The 16612-nt window shown below is 52.9% G+C and overlaps 6 protein-coding genes across 6 annotated transcripts; 3 read left to right on the forward strand and 3 right to left on the reverse strand.

The window, feature by feature from the left end:
• Positions 1-195: 195 nt before the first annotated feature.
• Positions 196-4962, forward strand: GT037_003684 (prokaryotic type i dna topoisomerase; the record flags this gene model as incomplete). Its single annotated transcript, XM_038928731.1, has 9 exons — positions 196-276; positions 465-662; positions 711-889; positions 939-2310; positions 2377-2502; positions 2573-2583; positions 2829-3029; positions 3488-3625; positions 3783-4962. 9 exons carry the CDS (start codon positions 196-198, stop codon positions 4960-4962), a joined length of 3486 nt encoding a protein of 1161 aa, XP_038788438.1.
• Positions 4963-5898: 936 nt separating this feature from the next.
• Positions 5899-7308, reverse strand: GT037_003685 (phospholipase d nuclease; the record flags this gene model as incomplete). Its single annotated transcript, XM_038928732.1, has 1 exon — positions 5899-7308. The coding sequence occupies one exon, from the start codon at positions 7306-7308 to the stop codon at positions 5899-5901; it is 1410 nt and encodes a 469-aa protein (XP_038788439.1).
• A 226-nt stretch (positions 7309-7534) lies between these two features.
• On the forward strand, positions 7535-8572 carry GT037_003686 (exosome component 2; the record flags this gene model as incomplete). The annotated part of the gene is made up of 1 exon (XM_038928733.1): positions 7535-8572. The coding sequence occupies one exon, from the start codon at positions 7535-7537 to the stop codon at positions 8570-8572; it is 1038 nt and encodes a 345-aa protein (XP_038788440.1).
• A 370-nt stretch (positions 8573-8942) lies between these two features.
• Positions 8943-10574, reverse strand: GT037_003687 (uncharacterized protein; the record flags this gene model as incomplete). The annotated part of the gene is made up of 1 exon (XM_038928734.1): positions 8943-10574. One exon carries the CDS (start codon positions 10572-10574, stop codon positions 8943-8945), a length of 1632 nt encoding a protein of 543 aa, XP_038788441.1.
• A 1562-nt stretch (positions 10575-12136) lies between these two features.
• GT037_003688 (uncharacterized protein) lies at positions 12137-12737 on the forward strand (the record flags this gene model as incomplete). The annotated part of the gene is made up of 3 exons (XM_038928735.1): positions 12137-12258; positions 12352-12623; positions 12673-12737. The coding sequence occupies 3 exons, from the start codon at positions 12137-12139 to the stop codon at positions 12735-12737; spliced, it is 459 nt and encodes a 152-aa protein (XP_038788442.1).
• Positions 12738-12765: 28 nt separating this feature from the next.
• On the reverse strand, positions 12766-13786 carry GT037_003689 (phytanoyl-dioxygenase family protein; the record flags this gene model as incomplete). The annotated part of the gene is made up of 2 exons (XM_038928736.1): positions 12766-13475; positions 13525-13786. The coding sequence occupies 2 exons, from the start codon at positions 13784-13786 to the stop codon at positions 12766-12768; spliced, it is 972 nt and encodes a 323-aa protein (XP_038788443.1).
• Positions 13787-16612: the final 2826 nt, after the last annotated feature.

Consider the following 16612-nt stretch of genomic DNA (forward strand, 5'->3'; position numbering starts at 1 on the left):
GCGTTTGTTGTTTGCGGCGAACAATGACCTCATGAATTTCCCTGGCTTCCACGTTAGCGGGCTGCAGGGACGCCCGTGCGGCTCTCCACACCACGCGCCAATCTAGTTCGACGCGTTTTCACATGACCATGACCATCGCCATCCCTCCAAGATCAGTCTCAGCCCCTTTTATGGTTCCAACGACATTTCGGAGGCATGACTCGAGTGTTGTGCGTAGCGGAAAAGCCATCGATTGCAAAGGCAGTCGCAAACCATCTGGGTGGCCAAGCACGAGCAGTAGGTGCTAGCATTGTCTCATACAATACCATCCTGTACCCATACAGTTTACACTTGTGCTTTATGAGCACGCTGATGGCTAAACGCACTGCAAGGGTCTTCGTGCTATCTGGTAGTGCTAGACATCAAGGACGCGACCACCTTCTGGTTTTGGACTGCCGATCGAACGCAAGACTGACTTCAGATAGGAAAGTGTCCGAGGTATTCAGTGGGTCAAGAATTACAAATTTGACTTTCGCTTCCAATCCTGGGGGCAATGTTCTGTAACCTTCACATGCGTTGCAGGGCATATCGTCGCACAAGACTTCAATGATCGGTTCAAGAAATGGCACTCATGTCAGCCTTCAGCACTGTTCGAGGCTCCCATAGTATCGAGCATTGCAGAGGTGAGTAATATAGATCTGATTGCGTGAAGCTGGCTGATGCGTTCACAGGACAAAAAGGCTGTAGCAAGCAACATTGAAGCCCAAGCCAAGTATGCGTCCATTCTGTTCATCTGGACCGATTGTGATCGCGAAGGCGAGCATATCGGAACCGAGATTCGGGATATCGCATTGAGAGCGAATCCCAATATGCAGGTTTGGAGAGCGCGCTTCAGCAACATCGAGAGAGCGTCTGTATCACTGCACCATGGAAAATTCATGTAAACTAACCTTCCCCAGTCATGTCATACATGCCTCTCAGAATCCTATTCGCCTAGATGAAGCGCAGGCGCAAGCTGTCTCAGCGCGAATCGAGCTAGACCTGCGTCTCGGTGCAGCTTTTACACGCATGCAGACACTGGCGCTACAAAACATGATCCCTCAACAGGGCGACGAGCGAGGCAAGTTGATCAGCTACGGATCTTGTCAATTCCCTACGTTAGGTTTCGTCGTCGACCGATATCTGCGTGTACGCAACTTTGTTCCAGAGCCATTTTGGTACATTAAACTTGCGCACACAAAGGACGGAATCGATGCCAAGTTCAACTGGCGGCGAGGCCATCTTTTCGATCGCATGGCAGTAACCCTTATCTTCGAGCGATGTCTGCTTTCAAAGACGGCGAAAGTCATCAAGATGGCAAAAAAGCCCACCAGAAAATGGAAACCGTTACCTCTGACGACAGTGGAGCTACAGAAGATGGGAAGTAGGTTCCTTCGTATGACCTCACAAGACGTCATGAAAGTGGCCGAAGATTTGTATACGAAAGGCTGGATCAGCTATCCACGCACCGAGACTGACCAGTTTGACGCTGGTATGGACCTGCGAGCGCTTGTCGGACGGCAGACGCAAGATGGGCGCTGGGGTCCATTCGCACAGAGTCTCATGAACGGTGCTTTTCACCAACCTCGCCAGGGCCGCAACAATGACAAAGCACATCCGCCCATCCATCCTGTCAATTATGTCGCCTCATCCCAGCTCAACGACAGAGAGCGCACCGTCTACGAATTTGTTGTTCGCCGCTTCCTCGCATGCTGCTCCGAAGATGCTATTGGCGAATCCACAGATATCGAGATTGAATATGGAAGCGAGGTCTTTCACGCACATGGTCTTACCGTCATTGCAAGGAACTACCTTGACGTCTATCCATACGACAAGTGGGAGAGCAGTCAAGTGCTGCCACAGTACACAATAGGCGAGACTTTGGAGCCCACGGAAGCAAACATGCTGGACGGACAGACGACGGCACCCAGCTATCTCACTGAGCCTGAGCTCATCGCTCTCATGGACGCCAATGGCATCGGCACAGATGCAACTATGGCCGAGCATATTGCCAAGATCAAGGAACGCGAATACGTCATGGCAAGACTTAAAGCGGGTGGCGGTACGGCGGGCGCCAATGGGGCAGGTGCAGGCAGAGGGCGCGGAAGGGGAAGAGGAGGTGCAAGAGGGGGACGTGGTGGGCGAGGCGGCGCAGCAGTAAGTCAGAACAGCGGAGGAGGCACGGGTGGAGTACAAGAGTTTATCCCGACGACTTTGGGTATCGCGCTTATTGAAGGATACGACAACGTGGGGTTTGAGACGAGCCTCAGCAAGCCGTTCCTCCGGAAAGAAGTAAGTGGTGCTCGTGGGGTTTGTTGGGCATTGATGACCCGACATGATCACTAACACTGTGGGCAGATGGAAGTTCAGATGAAGGCCATTTGCGAAGGCCGCACTACGCGCAACGAAGTGGTGCAGCAGAATCTAGAGCAGTACCGGGCCGTTTTCACTCGCACGGTGCAGCAGATCAACGTGCTCAAGTCGGTATGTTGTATTTTGGGTCGAACTTTTGTGTGTGTGTAGTCGCATCGCTAATGCTATGTCGACCCACCAGGCGATCACGAAGTACGTGGTTAACGCAAATCACGGTTGAGGCATTTCCCACGCCGGCGCACTGGGTGGTGCAGCTCACGTCATGCGTCTGACGGTCAAGACGTCCGGCGCGTCGGCACCAGGCATTGTATAAGGTTTGGCGATGTGTTGCGACGGGATGTCTTGCAGTGTGCGGCCTGTCGGAGAAACACGTGTGGCAGAGGGTGGTTGCGCTGCTAGCGAAATCGGACCTTATGGTGGTGGGATGGACCCCGCAGCGCGATAATGATGGCGCCAATGGCTGTTGGGGGTGCGAGGCATGGAGAGACGGATGGCCAAGACGAGGAGCCGATGGACAAGATGCTGATATGGGGCATCGGCTGCAAACGGAAGGCACCATGGCGATGGCGGCGTGCGGGCTCGAGCAAGCAGCATGGCACTGTTGAGTGCAGGCAGCCTCACGATAGGGAATCGGGGCGGTGGGCGTGGTGCAACTCTAATGTTGCCCTGCTTCTAAGCTTCGAGTCCCTGCTGCAGCGAGAGGCGAAATTCCATGACGCTTGTGGGAGGTGTGGCTGTCCGTGCGCCAATGGCAGGGGCACGAGTCGGAGCTGGGGGTTGTCAGATGCGCGTGCATGTGCCTTGCCTTGGTTCCAGCTGCCTTCGGAACCAAGGAGGCCTTATCATAGAGGGCCTGCCTCGTTGATTCATAGACTCACAACATAGCCCACAATCCAATATTGAGCCTCTTCTGACTTGCGCACTGCACCTTGCCTGCTCCTGTTCGCCTCAACCACATCTCGCCTCTGCTGCCCCGACCCGCTGCCTGCATCCTCCCGTTACCGACTCGCTGATCACATCGCCGATCGCCAGACGTCTCGGAACGGTGAAGGCACAAGCTACGTTGCTGCAGCTTGCTATAACAACCCAACGCCAGCGCATATCTGCCCCATAACTGCCCTTCGCTTGTCGCACAAGGCAGTTCGGTCGCTGTCTTGAATTTTGCACCCAAATTCCTGCTGCACACCACACGCCCTACCGTCGATACCCGACAGTCCAAGCCCAAGACACTCAGGTACGTTTGCCGCCAGACCAAGTCGCCTCACGCTGCAACTTCGTCTTGGATAAACCACAGCATCAAAAGTCCGCCGTCACTGACGAAACCACCCTCCAGGCCTCCTATCCACCCACTGCGACTGCCCTGTCAACCCGCGCTTTGACTCATTCGTCAGCCCCTGCCTCGTACCAGTAAACATGGCTGCTTCCGCCCAGAAGCCCATGTCCAACATCGCCATGGCCTTTGGTCGTCAGGACAGTGGCCACGCTGCTTCGACTGGCACTCTCCCTACTCCGCCCAGTTCCATCTCTCCGACCCTTCCTGCGCACAAGCGACGCCCCGTGCCTGTAGCCGGCCGTCTGCACACACCAGAAGAGGAGTCTATGGATATAGACCTCCAGGATGCGGTAGAACACGCGGCAGCGCAGGACCAGCCCTCTGCTCTCTCCAAGGAGGCGCTGGCTGGGTTGGATGCGACGCGCCAGATTACGGCCCTCATGCTGGCCAAGCACCATCTGCCAGACATCATCGAGGGCCACGGCGCAATGCCCATCCGCGAGATGATGGCGCATCTGACGCATGCGGTACCTGGCTTCTCTGGCCTACCCCCTGCGAAGGCCCGTAGGCTGGTCGTTGCAGCGCTGGAACATCGCGCTGGCGGCGGCCTGCACGGCGAGGTCAAGTTCGAGAAAGTCGGCTGGGGGCGTTGGAGTGTAGCTGGCTCCGGCTCCCAGGCTGCGGGCATGCCCATTGGCGGTAAGCGCTCTGGAAATGGGCGTACACCACCAGACAGTGTTGATAGTATCGGAGGCAGCCTCCAGATTCCAAAGTTGCGACAAGAACGCGACGTCTACTCTGGCAGCTGGAACGCTGGCTCGTGGTCGCCGCACCGCCAGGGCGAAGACGAAGAGATGGCTGATCAGATGTCGCTGGACGACTCCGAAGGCAGTACCGAGTCCGACTCGGCTTCGGACATGGATTTGGAAGAAGAATTAAATGACGACACTGATCAAGAAGACTGGGCGACCATGGGGCCTGAAGCTCTTCGCGAGACCCGCCGCGGTCCGCGCCGAGAACACCGCGATTACAACTATCTAAGCCGAACACAGACGAGCAACCCGCGCTATCGGAGCATATCCGCCCAGGCCCACTCTCTGCCTCAGCCTCATCACGGACGCACTGCGACGCCCACGTACAAACCTTTCCTTACTATTCCTCATGCATCCCACGGTAATCACGTCGTGAACGCGGGCTCTCCTTTGACTTCTTCCGTTTTCAATGCATCGGCTGGTGTAGCCGGATCTGGCGCTGAGCGCGACGCTATCGAGGCACTCATTGCCATGGGCTCCATGTAGACCCTATTACCCCACAGCATCGCGCTGCTGAACAGGGCTGCCGACTGGCACAAAGCCCTACGAAACACGACTAATACATACAACATTCAACATTAGATTATGGCAGCGCCTTTGGTTATGCGCAGCTGGGCTGGGAATTGTTTTGGGTCTGATTGGATTACGTTGGCATACCCTCAAGTTCTCGATCTGCATGGTTCTGGTATGCAATTGGGACGATCCGTCAAGTGCTGATGTGGATCACATGGACTTTTTGATGTTTTCGCGCTTTTACTTCACCGCTTTATTTATTTCCCCCAAGAGATGGTTGGACTGTACCGACATCTACCTTTTATCGATATACTCCATACAGTTCGCCACATGGAGACATGGCATGCGCACTATCATTTGCTTCTAGGTCTGGCGCTTGTCTGGCGTTGAGGCGTTTGGGCAGTGGTTAGGCGATGAGCGTAGATATCACGCAGCTTGTACATATTCTTCCGTAAAGACAGACACCCTACTCCGCTCGTCGACTGGCTGAGATGCTAGTGAGCTTCCTGCTGTCGGTCAATGCTCCGGCCACAAAGGCCGAGCGCAGTACAATCCATGCTCAACACCTTGCGTCCTGTAAGGTCAACGTGTTGAGTATATTCGTCAGTAAACGTATCATTGCATGAATCGGTTCACTCCATGGTGTTTTATTTAGAGATGTCGCCCTTGAGTACAACAAGACCCGGAAAACTGTTGGTTTGCATCCTCTCACGTGATCCACTTACATTCACTCACTAGCGTACTCTCTCGTCCCTATATAAACAAGGGACTTCTCCTTCGTACATAGAACAATCAACTCCATACTCTCTTCTTGTTCTACAAAAACAAGTGCAAAGGAATGTGTATGAGGGTCACCGCTATATCTGTCAATACAACTTGCTAGACATAGACCGTCTTACGCGATCCAGATTAGCGCTCACTGTCAAACACTACTTTACTTCTCCCTTGTGTACCTTGATCAACTGCACTCCCAACCTTCTTGACCACTTCCTTGTCGAAGAAAGCAACACCCAACTCTTGACTCGTGAACCAACTCGCCCGATCAAAGTTCCCAGAGCCCAGAACAAGCACCTCGTCGTCCACTATGGTCATCTTGAGATGCGACTGTTGAGGCTCCCCTGCCTCATTACCCCTCTTTTTAGGCCCGCCGATCGGCTCGAAGTACGCTACATGTAAGTGGCCAGGCTTGGGAGTCGCTATAGCCATCTCTTCGTCGTTTGGGTTGCCACCGTCGTGACTCAGCTGCTGATAGCGTTTGATGAGCTTCTTGATGCAACGTGAGGTTGTAGTACCTGCTGTAACTAATTGCTCGAGTATCATGAGACGTTCAGAGGTCAAGATCCGGACGTCAATACCACGGGCAAGCGCTCGAAGTATTGCGGATAGGACGGGTGGTGCAGTCACGTTTGGTGTCTGTATACGAATGCTTCTTTCGGCCTTTGCGAAGATTGTGAGTATGAAAACGTTCAAGGGAGTTGGCGGGGCTTGGAGGGCATCCTGAGCTCCGGTGAAGCTAAAGCGTGGATTACGATGGTGCGGGCTTGGAAGGAAAATGGTGTGTATATCCCGAGCCGACAGTAATTGCGAAGATGTCAATGCATCTTGGAACTTGACTGCTACACCTTCGGGAGCATCGAGGGTGGTTGGAGCATCCTCTCGCCGCTCCCAAAAAGTGCGATAAAACTTGAGAAACTGTTCGACAACAGGTCCTGTGAGGGTGACAGCACCCTCGAACCATTCTTCCCAACTGATATTGCAACTCGGTAACACTGCGGTTTTCCGGTCGATGAGGATGAATTTTGGATGCATGACTGAGAATGGCAAAATGAAGATAGACTTGATGGTGAGGTCCAGTCCGTTCAATTCAGATGGGTCAGGTAAGCCCAGCTTCTTGACCCATGCTGACGATGAATACGTCTGGCCTGTAGTAGCTTGCTTGTGGAATAATTTCTGAAAGACTGAGCTGGAAGAAAAGCATAGTCGAACCCTGATCTTGTCTGTCCCTCTCCGGACGGCCTTTTCAGACAGGTTTCTCAGAACCTTATTGAGCGTGTCGAGGGTCTTGGACCCGGCCCAGAAGCAGGTGACGAGAATGAGCTCATGAGAGGCAGACTCAAGCAGGGGTACCAAAGATTCGTAGATGGTGGAACCGGTGCCTGTCATGAAGGCGTCTAGATGAGAGGTCGTGATCAGTGAGCGCGGATAACGAGCATAGTAGTTGGGATCATCGTTGGCGTTGTTAGGCGCAGCGACATCGAGGGCCGAGATAAAGGGCTCGTTGAAACTGGACACAGCAGGGGACGATGATACAGGCGCCATGGAGCTTCACTCTGTTACTCTGTGCAAAGATGTCGGTGCTATTGATGGGATGACGTCGGACGCGACCGCCATGGGCAGACGCGTCGAGACTAGCCCGCATCCAGAAAGCTCTGCAGGGATGGCCGGGCAGCTCCCATGCCCGCCAAAATTTCCGAAGCTCTGAGCGGTAGCCAACGACACGACCAGTACGCCCACGATATCCCACGGGTACAAGCGCGAACAGGCCATGCCAATCTCGATCCTCCCACCCAGCGCACCGCTCCCACCACGGCGCGATGCAAGAGACGACCCGGACGACTCGGACGTGGACATGGAGGACGACGACCTCGTGACTTCCGACTCAAAGGCGATAGTGACACCCGGTGAAGCCATAACCTCGGACCCGCAATGGATGCGCGGCCACGGCACCTATGTTCCATCCATGCCTCCGTCTTCCACGACGATAATATCCACCGTCGCCGGTACCCTGCACAAAACAAACAAGCTGCTCTCGGTACAGCCGCTGCGCGCCCGATACCAACCAGAAATTGGCGACTTGGTCGTAGGACGCATAGTGACAGTGGGAACAAAGAAGTGGAATGTGGACATTGCAGCGCCAATGCACGCAAACCTGCCTTTGTCTAGTATAAACCTGCCCGGTGGAGTGTTGCGACGAAGAACAACCGTAGATGAACTGAATATCCGGACCTTCTTCCAAGAAGGCGATCTGCTCGTTGCCGAGGTACAGAGTCTGCACCAGGACGGCACCGCCTCCCTCCACACGCGATCGCTCAAATACGGGAAGCTGCGCAACGGTCTGTTCACCAGTCTGAGTGGCGCTGGAGGCGGCATATTGAGTCGCAAGGGTGGCGTTGTGAGGAGTAGACGGCAGGTCTTTACGCTGAACACGGCGGCCGGCGAGATCGACATTGTACTTGGCGTCAACGGTTACATTTTCATCAGCAAGCACATCACAACCAATGCTGACCCAAAGGAGATGGGCATCAACCGACTGGACGAGAGTGTGACTGAGACACTGTATTCGAGCCAAAACGACGACATCGAGCCGCCAGTCATGCGGGAGATAACTAGGGTCAGTACCTTGATCAGGGGCTTGGTAGCATGTGGCGCCAAAGTGGACGAGGATACAATCGTCAAGGTTTACGAGGGCGCAGTCGAGCTTGAAGCTGAGGAGCAGAGCCTTGGTGGTGTGGAGAGGGGAATTGGTGCCAAGGGCGTTGTAGAAGCTGTGCTCGGACGATTGGAGGTTGAGGCTGCCGGCTGAAGATGAGGGCGAGGGCGAGGCATCCATATATCGAGCAGTAAAGGTTGAAACAGCATGTCATGCTGATTTCTCAAGCAGCGAGACCATACGACTCCACATCTCCCATCCGACGGGTCGCCAGCGGCTGGCAGCTCAGACCGTCGCGCTGCAACAAGTAGCTAGCAGCTACTCACACAGCGAAGTACACAGCGAAGTGCACATCAGTCACGCACGGCAACCAGCAATTCAAAGGTAGTCATTCATGCATTTATCATCGCGCCACAAGCGCGTGACGTGTCATAATCGTATATTAAAACAATGGCCCCATATTCTGGGAGCGAAAGAAGAAATTCGTGAACAGACAAATGCCCGAGTCTGTAAAATCGCCTCGTTAACCGTCCATAACCAGCACGCCCTCCCTTTCCAATCTTCTCAAGCTATCGATATCACCACCAGCTTCTATTACAGCCTTCACCGCTGCGCGGCTAAGCTTCCGTCGCTTGTCGGCGGCTTCTTTCTCCCGCCGTGCTTTAGTTTTGCTGGACCCGCTGGGTGCCACGCCTGTGAGGATCTTGCGGCTGTCATCTGGCGTGAAGTTTACGAAACCAACTCCACCATTACTTGTGCTCATCTGCCTTGAGGATTGCTGGGAAGTGTTGCTAAATTTGCGTCTCATTGACGACTGGCTGATGCGGTGGCTAGATGCGTGCGACAGCCGATGAAAGCGTTTTTCGGCGCGTGGCGAAGGAGAGCGCGAGACTGACTGACTGATAGGGGCGACGTGGTGTTGCGCGTGATGCTGTCGCTGTTGGTGAGACGGCGTATTGTACATGACACCATAGTTAACCATGTCAAATGCAGCCCAGGTTCTGGAGGCAGAAAAACCATCGTGCACAGTACCAAAGCCGTACGGAGCCGATCCGCAAGATACTCCCAATCCTTCCGATCTCATATTCTGGCTTGTGGATAGTGAGTTGCTTTGGCTGAAGCTGGTCGAATGGAGAGGGTGACTGGCGGAAACGTTCCCATCCCACCAGCCTGTAGTTTGTGTGCTGTCGGTAGAATCACACGAGGCTGAGAAGCCGGCATCCAGAGATGGTGATGTGTTAGGGTCCCACGTTGTCATAGATAATTGGAGAGAAGAGGGCGGGGTCTGCAAGGCTGAGAGAGCCGCACTTGGCGCACTGGAAGAGCTAGAGGTGAGCCCCGTACCACTATCGAAGCCGCTACCGCTGATGCTAGGGGTTCCAATTGCTGGCGATGCGCAAGGCGTCAATTGGTAATTAAGGAAGCCAGATCCGTTGTTTGGTAGGTTAGAATAGTTATCGGCATAGGTCTGATAATGCCCCTGGACGAAAAACTCATTGCTTTTGGCCTTGGTTGATAGCGGGGGCGAAGCAATGCCATGTGATGAGGCTCCTGTGAATGAATTCGTTGAACTGTCCGTCTTGCGGGTCCACGTATTGCCAGCTGAAGGTTGGTGTTGATACGATTGCATCATCTTTGTGAAAGTCGAAGCATGCAACCTTTTAGAGGTCTTTGAGATACCACGGTGTCTCAGTTGATTGCAGATCGATACAGCCTTTTTAACAGATCGTCCGGAAGTGTGGGGTCGAGTTGTAGGAGGCTGAGAGATGGACCTCGATTGCTTCCTTTCTAGTTCAAAGAAGTCGTCAAGGTTTAGCAACTCAGAATCGCTGAAAGATTCATTACCAGTAGACGAAGTAACGTAAGAAGATGAGATAGAGTCCTCAGCTCGCAACAGGGTTGGGTTTTGTTCGTACTTTTCGAGAGCCTTGTGCCAAGCAGCCTGCGTTTCCCGATCAAGTATAGGCCCAGTGCCAAAAAGCTGGCTCTCATTCGACAGAACTGAGTCAAAAAGATGCTTTGGTTCACCCGAGCTTGATTGTTTGGGGTTGCAGTCGCCGAAATGATTGAGCAAGTCTGTTTGAACATACTCTTCGAAGAGACGGTCCAGATCGACCACGTCAACCTCTTTATCGTTAGTGGACCGCATTGGCATAATTCCGGTAGAGTGTTGGTGGATAATAATATTGTGAAGTAAATCTCTCACGTGCCTGCGTGTTGTATTCAGGAAGTGGCTAGGTAGGTAAGCGAGGATCGTCGCATTTGGTAGTAGAACAGGCGATGAGATTAACACGGTACTTGTACCTTACTGGTAAATGTGCTGTAGTGGTTGCAAGCCCACGGGAGCAATTTCTGTAACGTGCCAATGATGCCTCATAACAAACGTGCTGAACAAACCAGACTAGAGACATTCAATTCTGCACCCAAATATGGCAGAGCACCTTGCCCGCCATCTCCTACTCGGTGTACATTCCAGCTATACTTAGCGTACTAAGTCGAATCGGGCTGACCCAGGGTTGGAATGGGGCATGACCAAGCCCCAACCCTTTCGTTTCAAGTACTTTTGAGGCGTCGGCACCGTTTAGGTCCCGAACATTACGAACTTGCGACCGGGGCGTTTGGATATTTAGTGACGACAAGAGGTGCGTGCTCATGCAGCCATATACCGGGCGTTGGCGTATTTTCTTTGGAGGCGTCGTCCATACCGCAGGTACCCGTTACACGACAATCGATTTGTAGATGAGATTCTTTGTTAGTTCATCTCTTTGTGTATGCCGAAGCTTGACCTGACCGGTGAGGTAGGGAGGTCGTACGAACGGTGGTTTCAGAACCAACGTTTGAAGTGCCTGTGCAGCTGCATGAGTTGCAAAGGTAAGGCCGTTGATCGAGTCCCGTGATTTACGACATCTTCATACCAATGAGACAGTCCTAACACCTCAACTACCGAGGGTCTGGAACTCGGAATTCACGCATGTTGTAAATAGTTCTTAGTTTGCAATACCCATCCACGCCGAGAGTCTGTAAGACGCAGACTGACACTTAGGTGATGTGAATGAGAATCGGAAGTGACAAAGAACGGTAGTGGAGTCACAGGACGTGACTAGTTCAGAGTACAGGAGCGTAGACGAAGGATGCCTGGGTAACTGGGTTAGGTATTTTCGTGCAAGGCATGAGTCAAGGACGGTTTGATGCGCGTTGCACATACTGGGAGCGAAAGAGAACCAAACATGCACATCGACCTTGACGGCGCGGTTTCAAATTTGCTATGGCCCGGGGTGAATTGATCGTCCATCATGAAGGGTGCAAAACAGCAGAAACCAAAGCGCCGTGACGCTGTTGGGCCTCGCTTTTGTCCTCACTAGGTCGTGACGGCATTGTCTTCTGTCTCATGTGGTTCGATTAGCCCTATGGCATGTGACCGATGGATATCTCATGTCACTTTCAGGAAGCTACCGAGGAGCTATGAGAGGCAGCAAAAACATCTGGTGGCGATGATGATGGTGGTGGTAATGGTATGAGGACACGTTCACGATACCCAGCAGTGGTGTTGAGGCTTGCGCACGGCTAGTTTAGCGCGTCGTCGAGACTGTTGTGGATCTGCCGTTCACAGGTCTCAGGGCATGACGACTGCACCAACGCGACGACGATAGCATCTACGGCTTGAGCGTCACCATCTTAACACGGTATTTCTGTCAATAGTTCACTTGTTATCGAACAATGGATCCCGACGCGCCCGTGGCCAATGAGCCTCAACCTTCCGTCTTCCGCTGGATCATAGGCTTCCTTATGGTTGGCGCGTGCTGGGGACTCACGACGCCGTTCATGCGAAAAGCTGCTATGTAAGCTTGGGTGTTTATTATTCTGTGCTAGTTCTTCCTTCTCTCGCAAGCTTAGTACATTGCCTGACCAGCAAGCTGATACGCATATACCAGGAACTACACTCCGCCGCAGCGTCCTGCCCTTACTGATCCGAACAACTCATGGCTTAAGAAAAAGGTGCTTGGAGTACTATATGCAGTTATTGGTGTCCTGAGCCGACCAGCGTATGCGGTGCCGCTATTATTGAACGTCACTGGCAGTGTATGGTTCTTTATATTGATTGGTAAGGCGGAGTTGAGCCTCACGGTGCCAATCACGAACTCGCTAGCCTTTCTGTTCACCGTTCTAGGGGAGTGGTGGGCAGAGAAGAAGGTCATTAGCAGAGGTACGTTGTCTCTCTGCTCTGCCACGGGACGAAAACTAACAATGCAAAGACACATGGATTGGCATGGCCTTTGTACTTGGTGGTATCGCGTTGTGCGTCCAGAGCAAATCGTGAAATGTCTATCAATATTGCTACAGGCCAGCTACCAGTCCTTCGCAAGTCTGTTGTCTGCGTCCGTCGCGACCTTTTCCTGAGATAGCCTTGAGAACCCTTGCTCAGGCGGTTGCAGCCAATTCCTCTCGTCATACCTCTCCTCGCCCTCAATCACATGGAACGTGTAAATATTCCGGCTTTTGTTGCTGGTGTTCTTCTCGCTCTTGTGCAGGATGTTGCCATGGATAAGGACAAGAGTGCCAGCCTTGACCTCGCCCATGTCGTACCTCTCCTCCTTCTCGACCATCTCGTACTCCTTCTCGGCGTTTGTCTGGTGCTTTATACTCTTTGGAAACTTGGCACCCTCATTGTCAATGAAGCCAGTACCATTGCCCGTCCTGACGAATCTCTTCTCAATAGCAGCACGCTTATGACTCCCAGCAGCGAAGCTTAGGCACCCGTTCTCTTGTGTCGCATCCTCGAGTGCATACCACCAGCCAACTGCGCTCGGCGGGTCCGTGTACAAAAAGGTACTATCTTGATGTGGCGGCACTGCACCGCCTATCTCAGGCTGCTTGCAGATAACCATAGATTGCAAAACACGGGGATCACGGAACCCGAGCGAGGACGCAATAGCGGCATTGCGGGCGGAAAGGGACATGCTGCGGAACGAAGGCGAGAGCTCGTGGAGGTAGTGGCCGATCTTGTTGATGGCGCGGTGTTTAGGTTTGGTCAGTGAGCCAGACTTGTCGAAGGCATCTGTTCGCGTGTTAGCACACTTGCCATGGCTGCGGATCGCCTTACATACCCTCTTCGAAGAAGAACCGTACCTTGTCGCCGGACTCAAGGAAGTAGCTGTCTCCGACGTGGTCCGCGCCGTCGTCGCCGCCAGTCGAGAACTTGGTCATGGGATGGTCATTGAGTGAAAAGTCGTTTAGCATATTGTTTGTGTCTTCCAGCAACTGCTTGACCGTGTCTTGCGACAGCGCATCAGGTATCAGTAGATAACCATTCTCGTTGAAAAAGGTTAGTTGTTCGGGCGTGAGCCCTTCTGCGGTGCGCACAGTCATGTTGGGGTCAAGTTGGGAGGGTCAGTACGCGATGGCTTCTTGTAAAGCTTCCAAACGTCGATTGCGCAGGAATGACTGTTATTCTGCCGTCGTGTCTAGGCCGTCAGGAAGCTTCGGAGGTGGCCGTGAACTAGCAAGCCGCCGCCGCCGTGTGCTGCTGCTGCGCTGCGCTGCCCCGCGGCTGTCCCGCGTTGTCGGATCTAATTCCATTCCGAGCAACCTCGGAATCCCAGCACGCGTTGTCCTCACCCATGCCCCTACACCACCGACACCAACCACCATACATGGCAATCCGGGAACCCGGCTATAGGTCCTCCGACCTGTAGTAGCACGAAACGATAGCTCGGCATGCTGACTCACTTGGCGCAGTGAAGAGGCACGGCTGTTGCATGACATCAACGTTATGCGACTTCTACCCTACGCTGCAGGCTCTGAACGTGGCCATACACTATCGATCTTTCCAAGGATAAGAGACGATTTTGCCAGAGTGCAAGAGAATAAGGCATGCGGTTGTGCAACTTCTGAAAGGCTCCCCTAGGCCGCGAATTGGTACGCAATGACCTTCATCGTCTTCGCGCAACTATGACCCTTGCATATGCGGCTCTTGCAACCCTGCGCATCTGTACTTTCCGCGAGAGGGGAGACGAAGAGTCTGACATGCTGATGGCTGAAACGACACGTGGTGGCTCAGCGGGTTCCTGGCTGCGCGCAACCTGCCCTTTCACCCAGCCATGCACAACATAAGGCTGACGGGCGCTTGGACACGCCTTCAAGCTGAAGAAGAAAAAACACCCTACGCTCATCCTTGACTGCCAGATACCTGATGGTTCGAAACAATAGTGCTCTAGCCATATCGGTCGTTGTATCTCTGAGAACCCACCGTCCTTGGCAGTCTGAGCGGACAGAACAATGAAGATGCGATGAGCACGCGTTGGTCAAAACCTATGGCATATGCTGTCTGTTCCGCATATTCGATAGTACTGCGCCACTCCCTCACACGCGCGCTTACACATTACCATGGTTCTTTACATCTAGCCAGATTGGCCTGGGGTCAAACAACTCGCGGTATGCGGCAACCGATACGTCGCCCTCGTGATAGGTGCAAGAATAATGAGCATCTCTGATGACGCTATTTAGCTGGCGTGTTTGATCCGCCCTTGCCATCGCTATAAACACAACAAAGAACCTTGACTCACGAGTTGCACACCCGACTCCAATATTTTACGACGAAACTATCACGAAACTATCAAAGGATTCTCTACTTTGGCGACTGAATGCTCCAGCCAGTCGTCGGATTGATGAAGGTGTACGAACTGGGATTCTACCAACCAGTTCCAATCACGTTTACGTCCTTGACTCAAAGCTAGAGGACGACGACCTCCTATCAAGTCATCTATCCTCGAGACCACCTTGTTAAAAGCCGCGGTAGCTCCCACAACTCAACCATCGATGTACGGGAATGCAAACAGGTGCAAGTATTCAAAGTATCTTAACAATCGAGGAAGAAGGGTAGCTCGTATTTGATTGATCTATGCAATCGCAAGACTCGAAGTGTCGACTGTAAGATCCTTCTCGATTTTGACCCCGATCAGTCGCTATCCAATAACAATTGTATGCTTACAAGCGGCTAAAAAAAACTCTACCTTTCGAGGGTGGGGTTAAAAACACATTGCGAGCACCGTCCAACGCAGGAACCCAATCCGATATTTGCCTGAGCCTGAGCGTCTTATACACGCCAAAATACCAACTCGACATATCCAATGATGATGTGGATAGTCGTGGTTTGGGATATGCTAAAGGCTCAGGCTATGCACATGCTCGGACTTGGGTTTCTAGATCCCAGCGCGGTACTATGTAACCCCTCTTTGTTATGAGAATTCTGTGAGCTTTGAATTTGCAATGAGAACTTGATAAGCTACAATGCATACCAGGTCACGTTCAAAACATCACTCAGGGGTGCTTACAGCGACTGGACAAATCACGTGGACGGTCCGGGGCACTCTCAAGTCATATGTAAGCTGACAAAATGCGGTAGTCCGGAGCTTCACCGGCCGAGCCAGGCGTACCGCAGCCAAGATGTCTGATACGAGACGCCCGGCATCGAACATACGAAGGGTTTAGGGCGAGGTTGTGCTGGCGTATGCGAGCCGGCTGAGCGGGCGGACGATATGCAAACTAAGAAGTTCGAGTGACTAGACACCGTGTCACTCTGCATAGTTCGGTGTGCACTCTATGCGCGCGGTGATATGATTGTGGAACACAGGCGATGTTTTCTACTAGACAACGCAGGATTTCGATGACCGAGCGACCTATCATCGCAATTGGTGGCGCTAGCGAGTGCGCCAAGTCATAAAGTCCTACCTCGAATATCCCACGCCGACCACGGCGGGCGTCAGACTGCATGACTTCAGGAATAGGGCCCTGTGATCTTTAGATTGTCGTTCCCTTTCAGCTGTTGATTACCCTCAGATGGTTTGCTATTTCTCCTTTCATGTTACGAATATGATTGGACACCGACAGATGGATGGGCAATTTTTATGGCTGACAATATTTTGTCGCCATTCCTGAACATCTAGACCCAAGTTCATGAGATATTCTTATCCGCACAAGCTTGGGGTCAAGCAAAGGAGTAAGCCTGGATGCGGGTAAGACGCCGTCTACACCAGGCTAGCCATATACGGTAGACTACCGCGTGGGTCTTCTTCTCTAGACTCCCAAGTGTTTAGTCTCCAGAGTGCTAACTATCGATCCACTAATGTTTGCAACAGTGGCTCTTCTCACGGTGCCGGGGGCTTGGGATATCTGGAGTGGAGAAGGGCCGCCCTC

Source organism: Alternaria burnsii (genome assembly GCF_013036055.1).
Source record: "Alternaria burnsii strain CBS107.38 chromosome Unknown 730, whole genome shotgun sequence".
Lineage (NCBI taxonomy): Eukaryota > Fungi > Ascomycota > Dothideomycetes > Pleosporales > Pleosporaceae > Alternaria > Alternaria burnsii.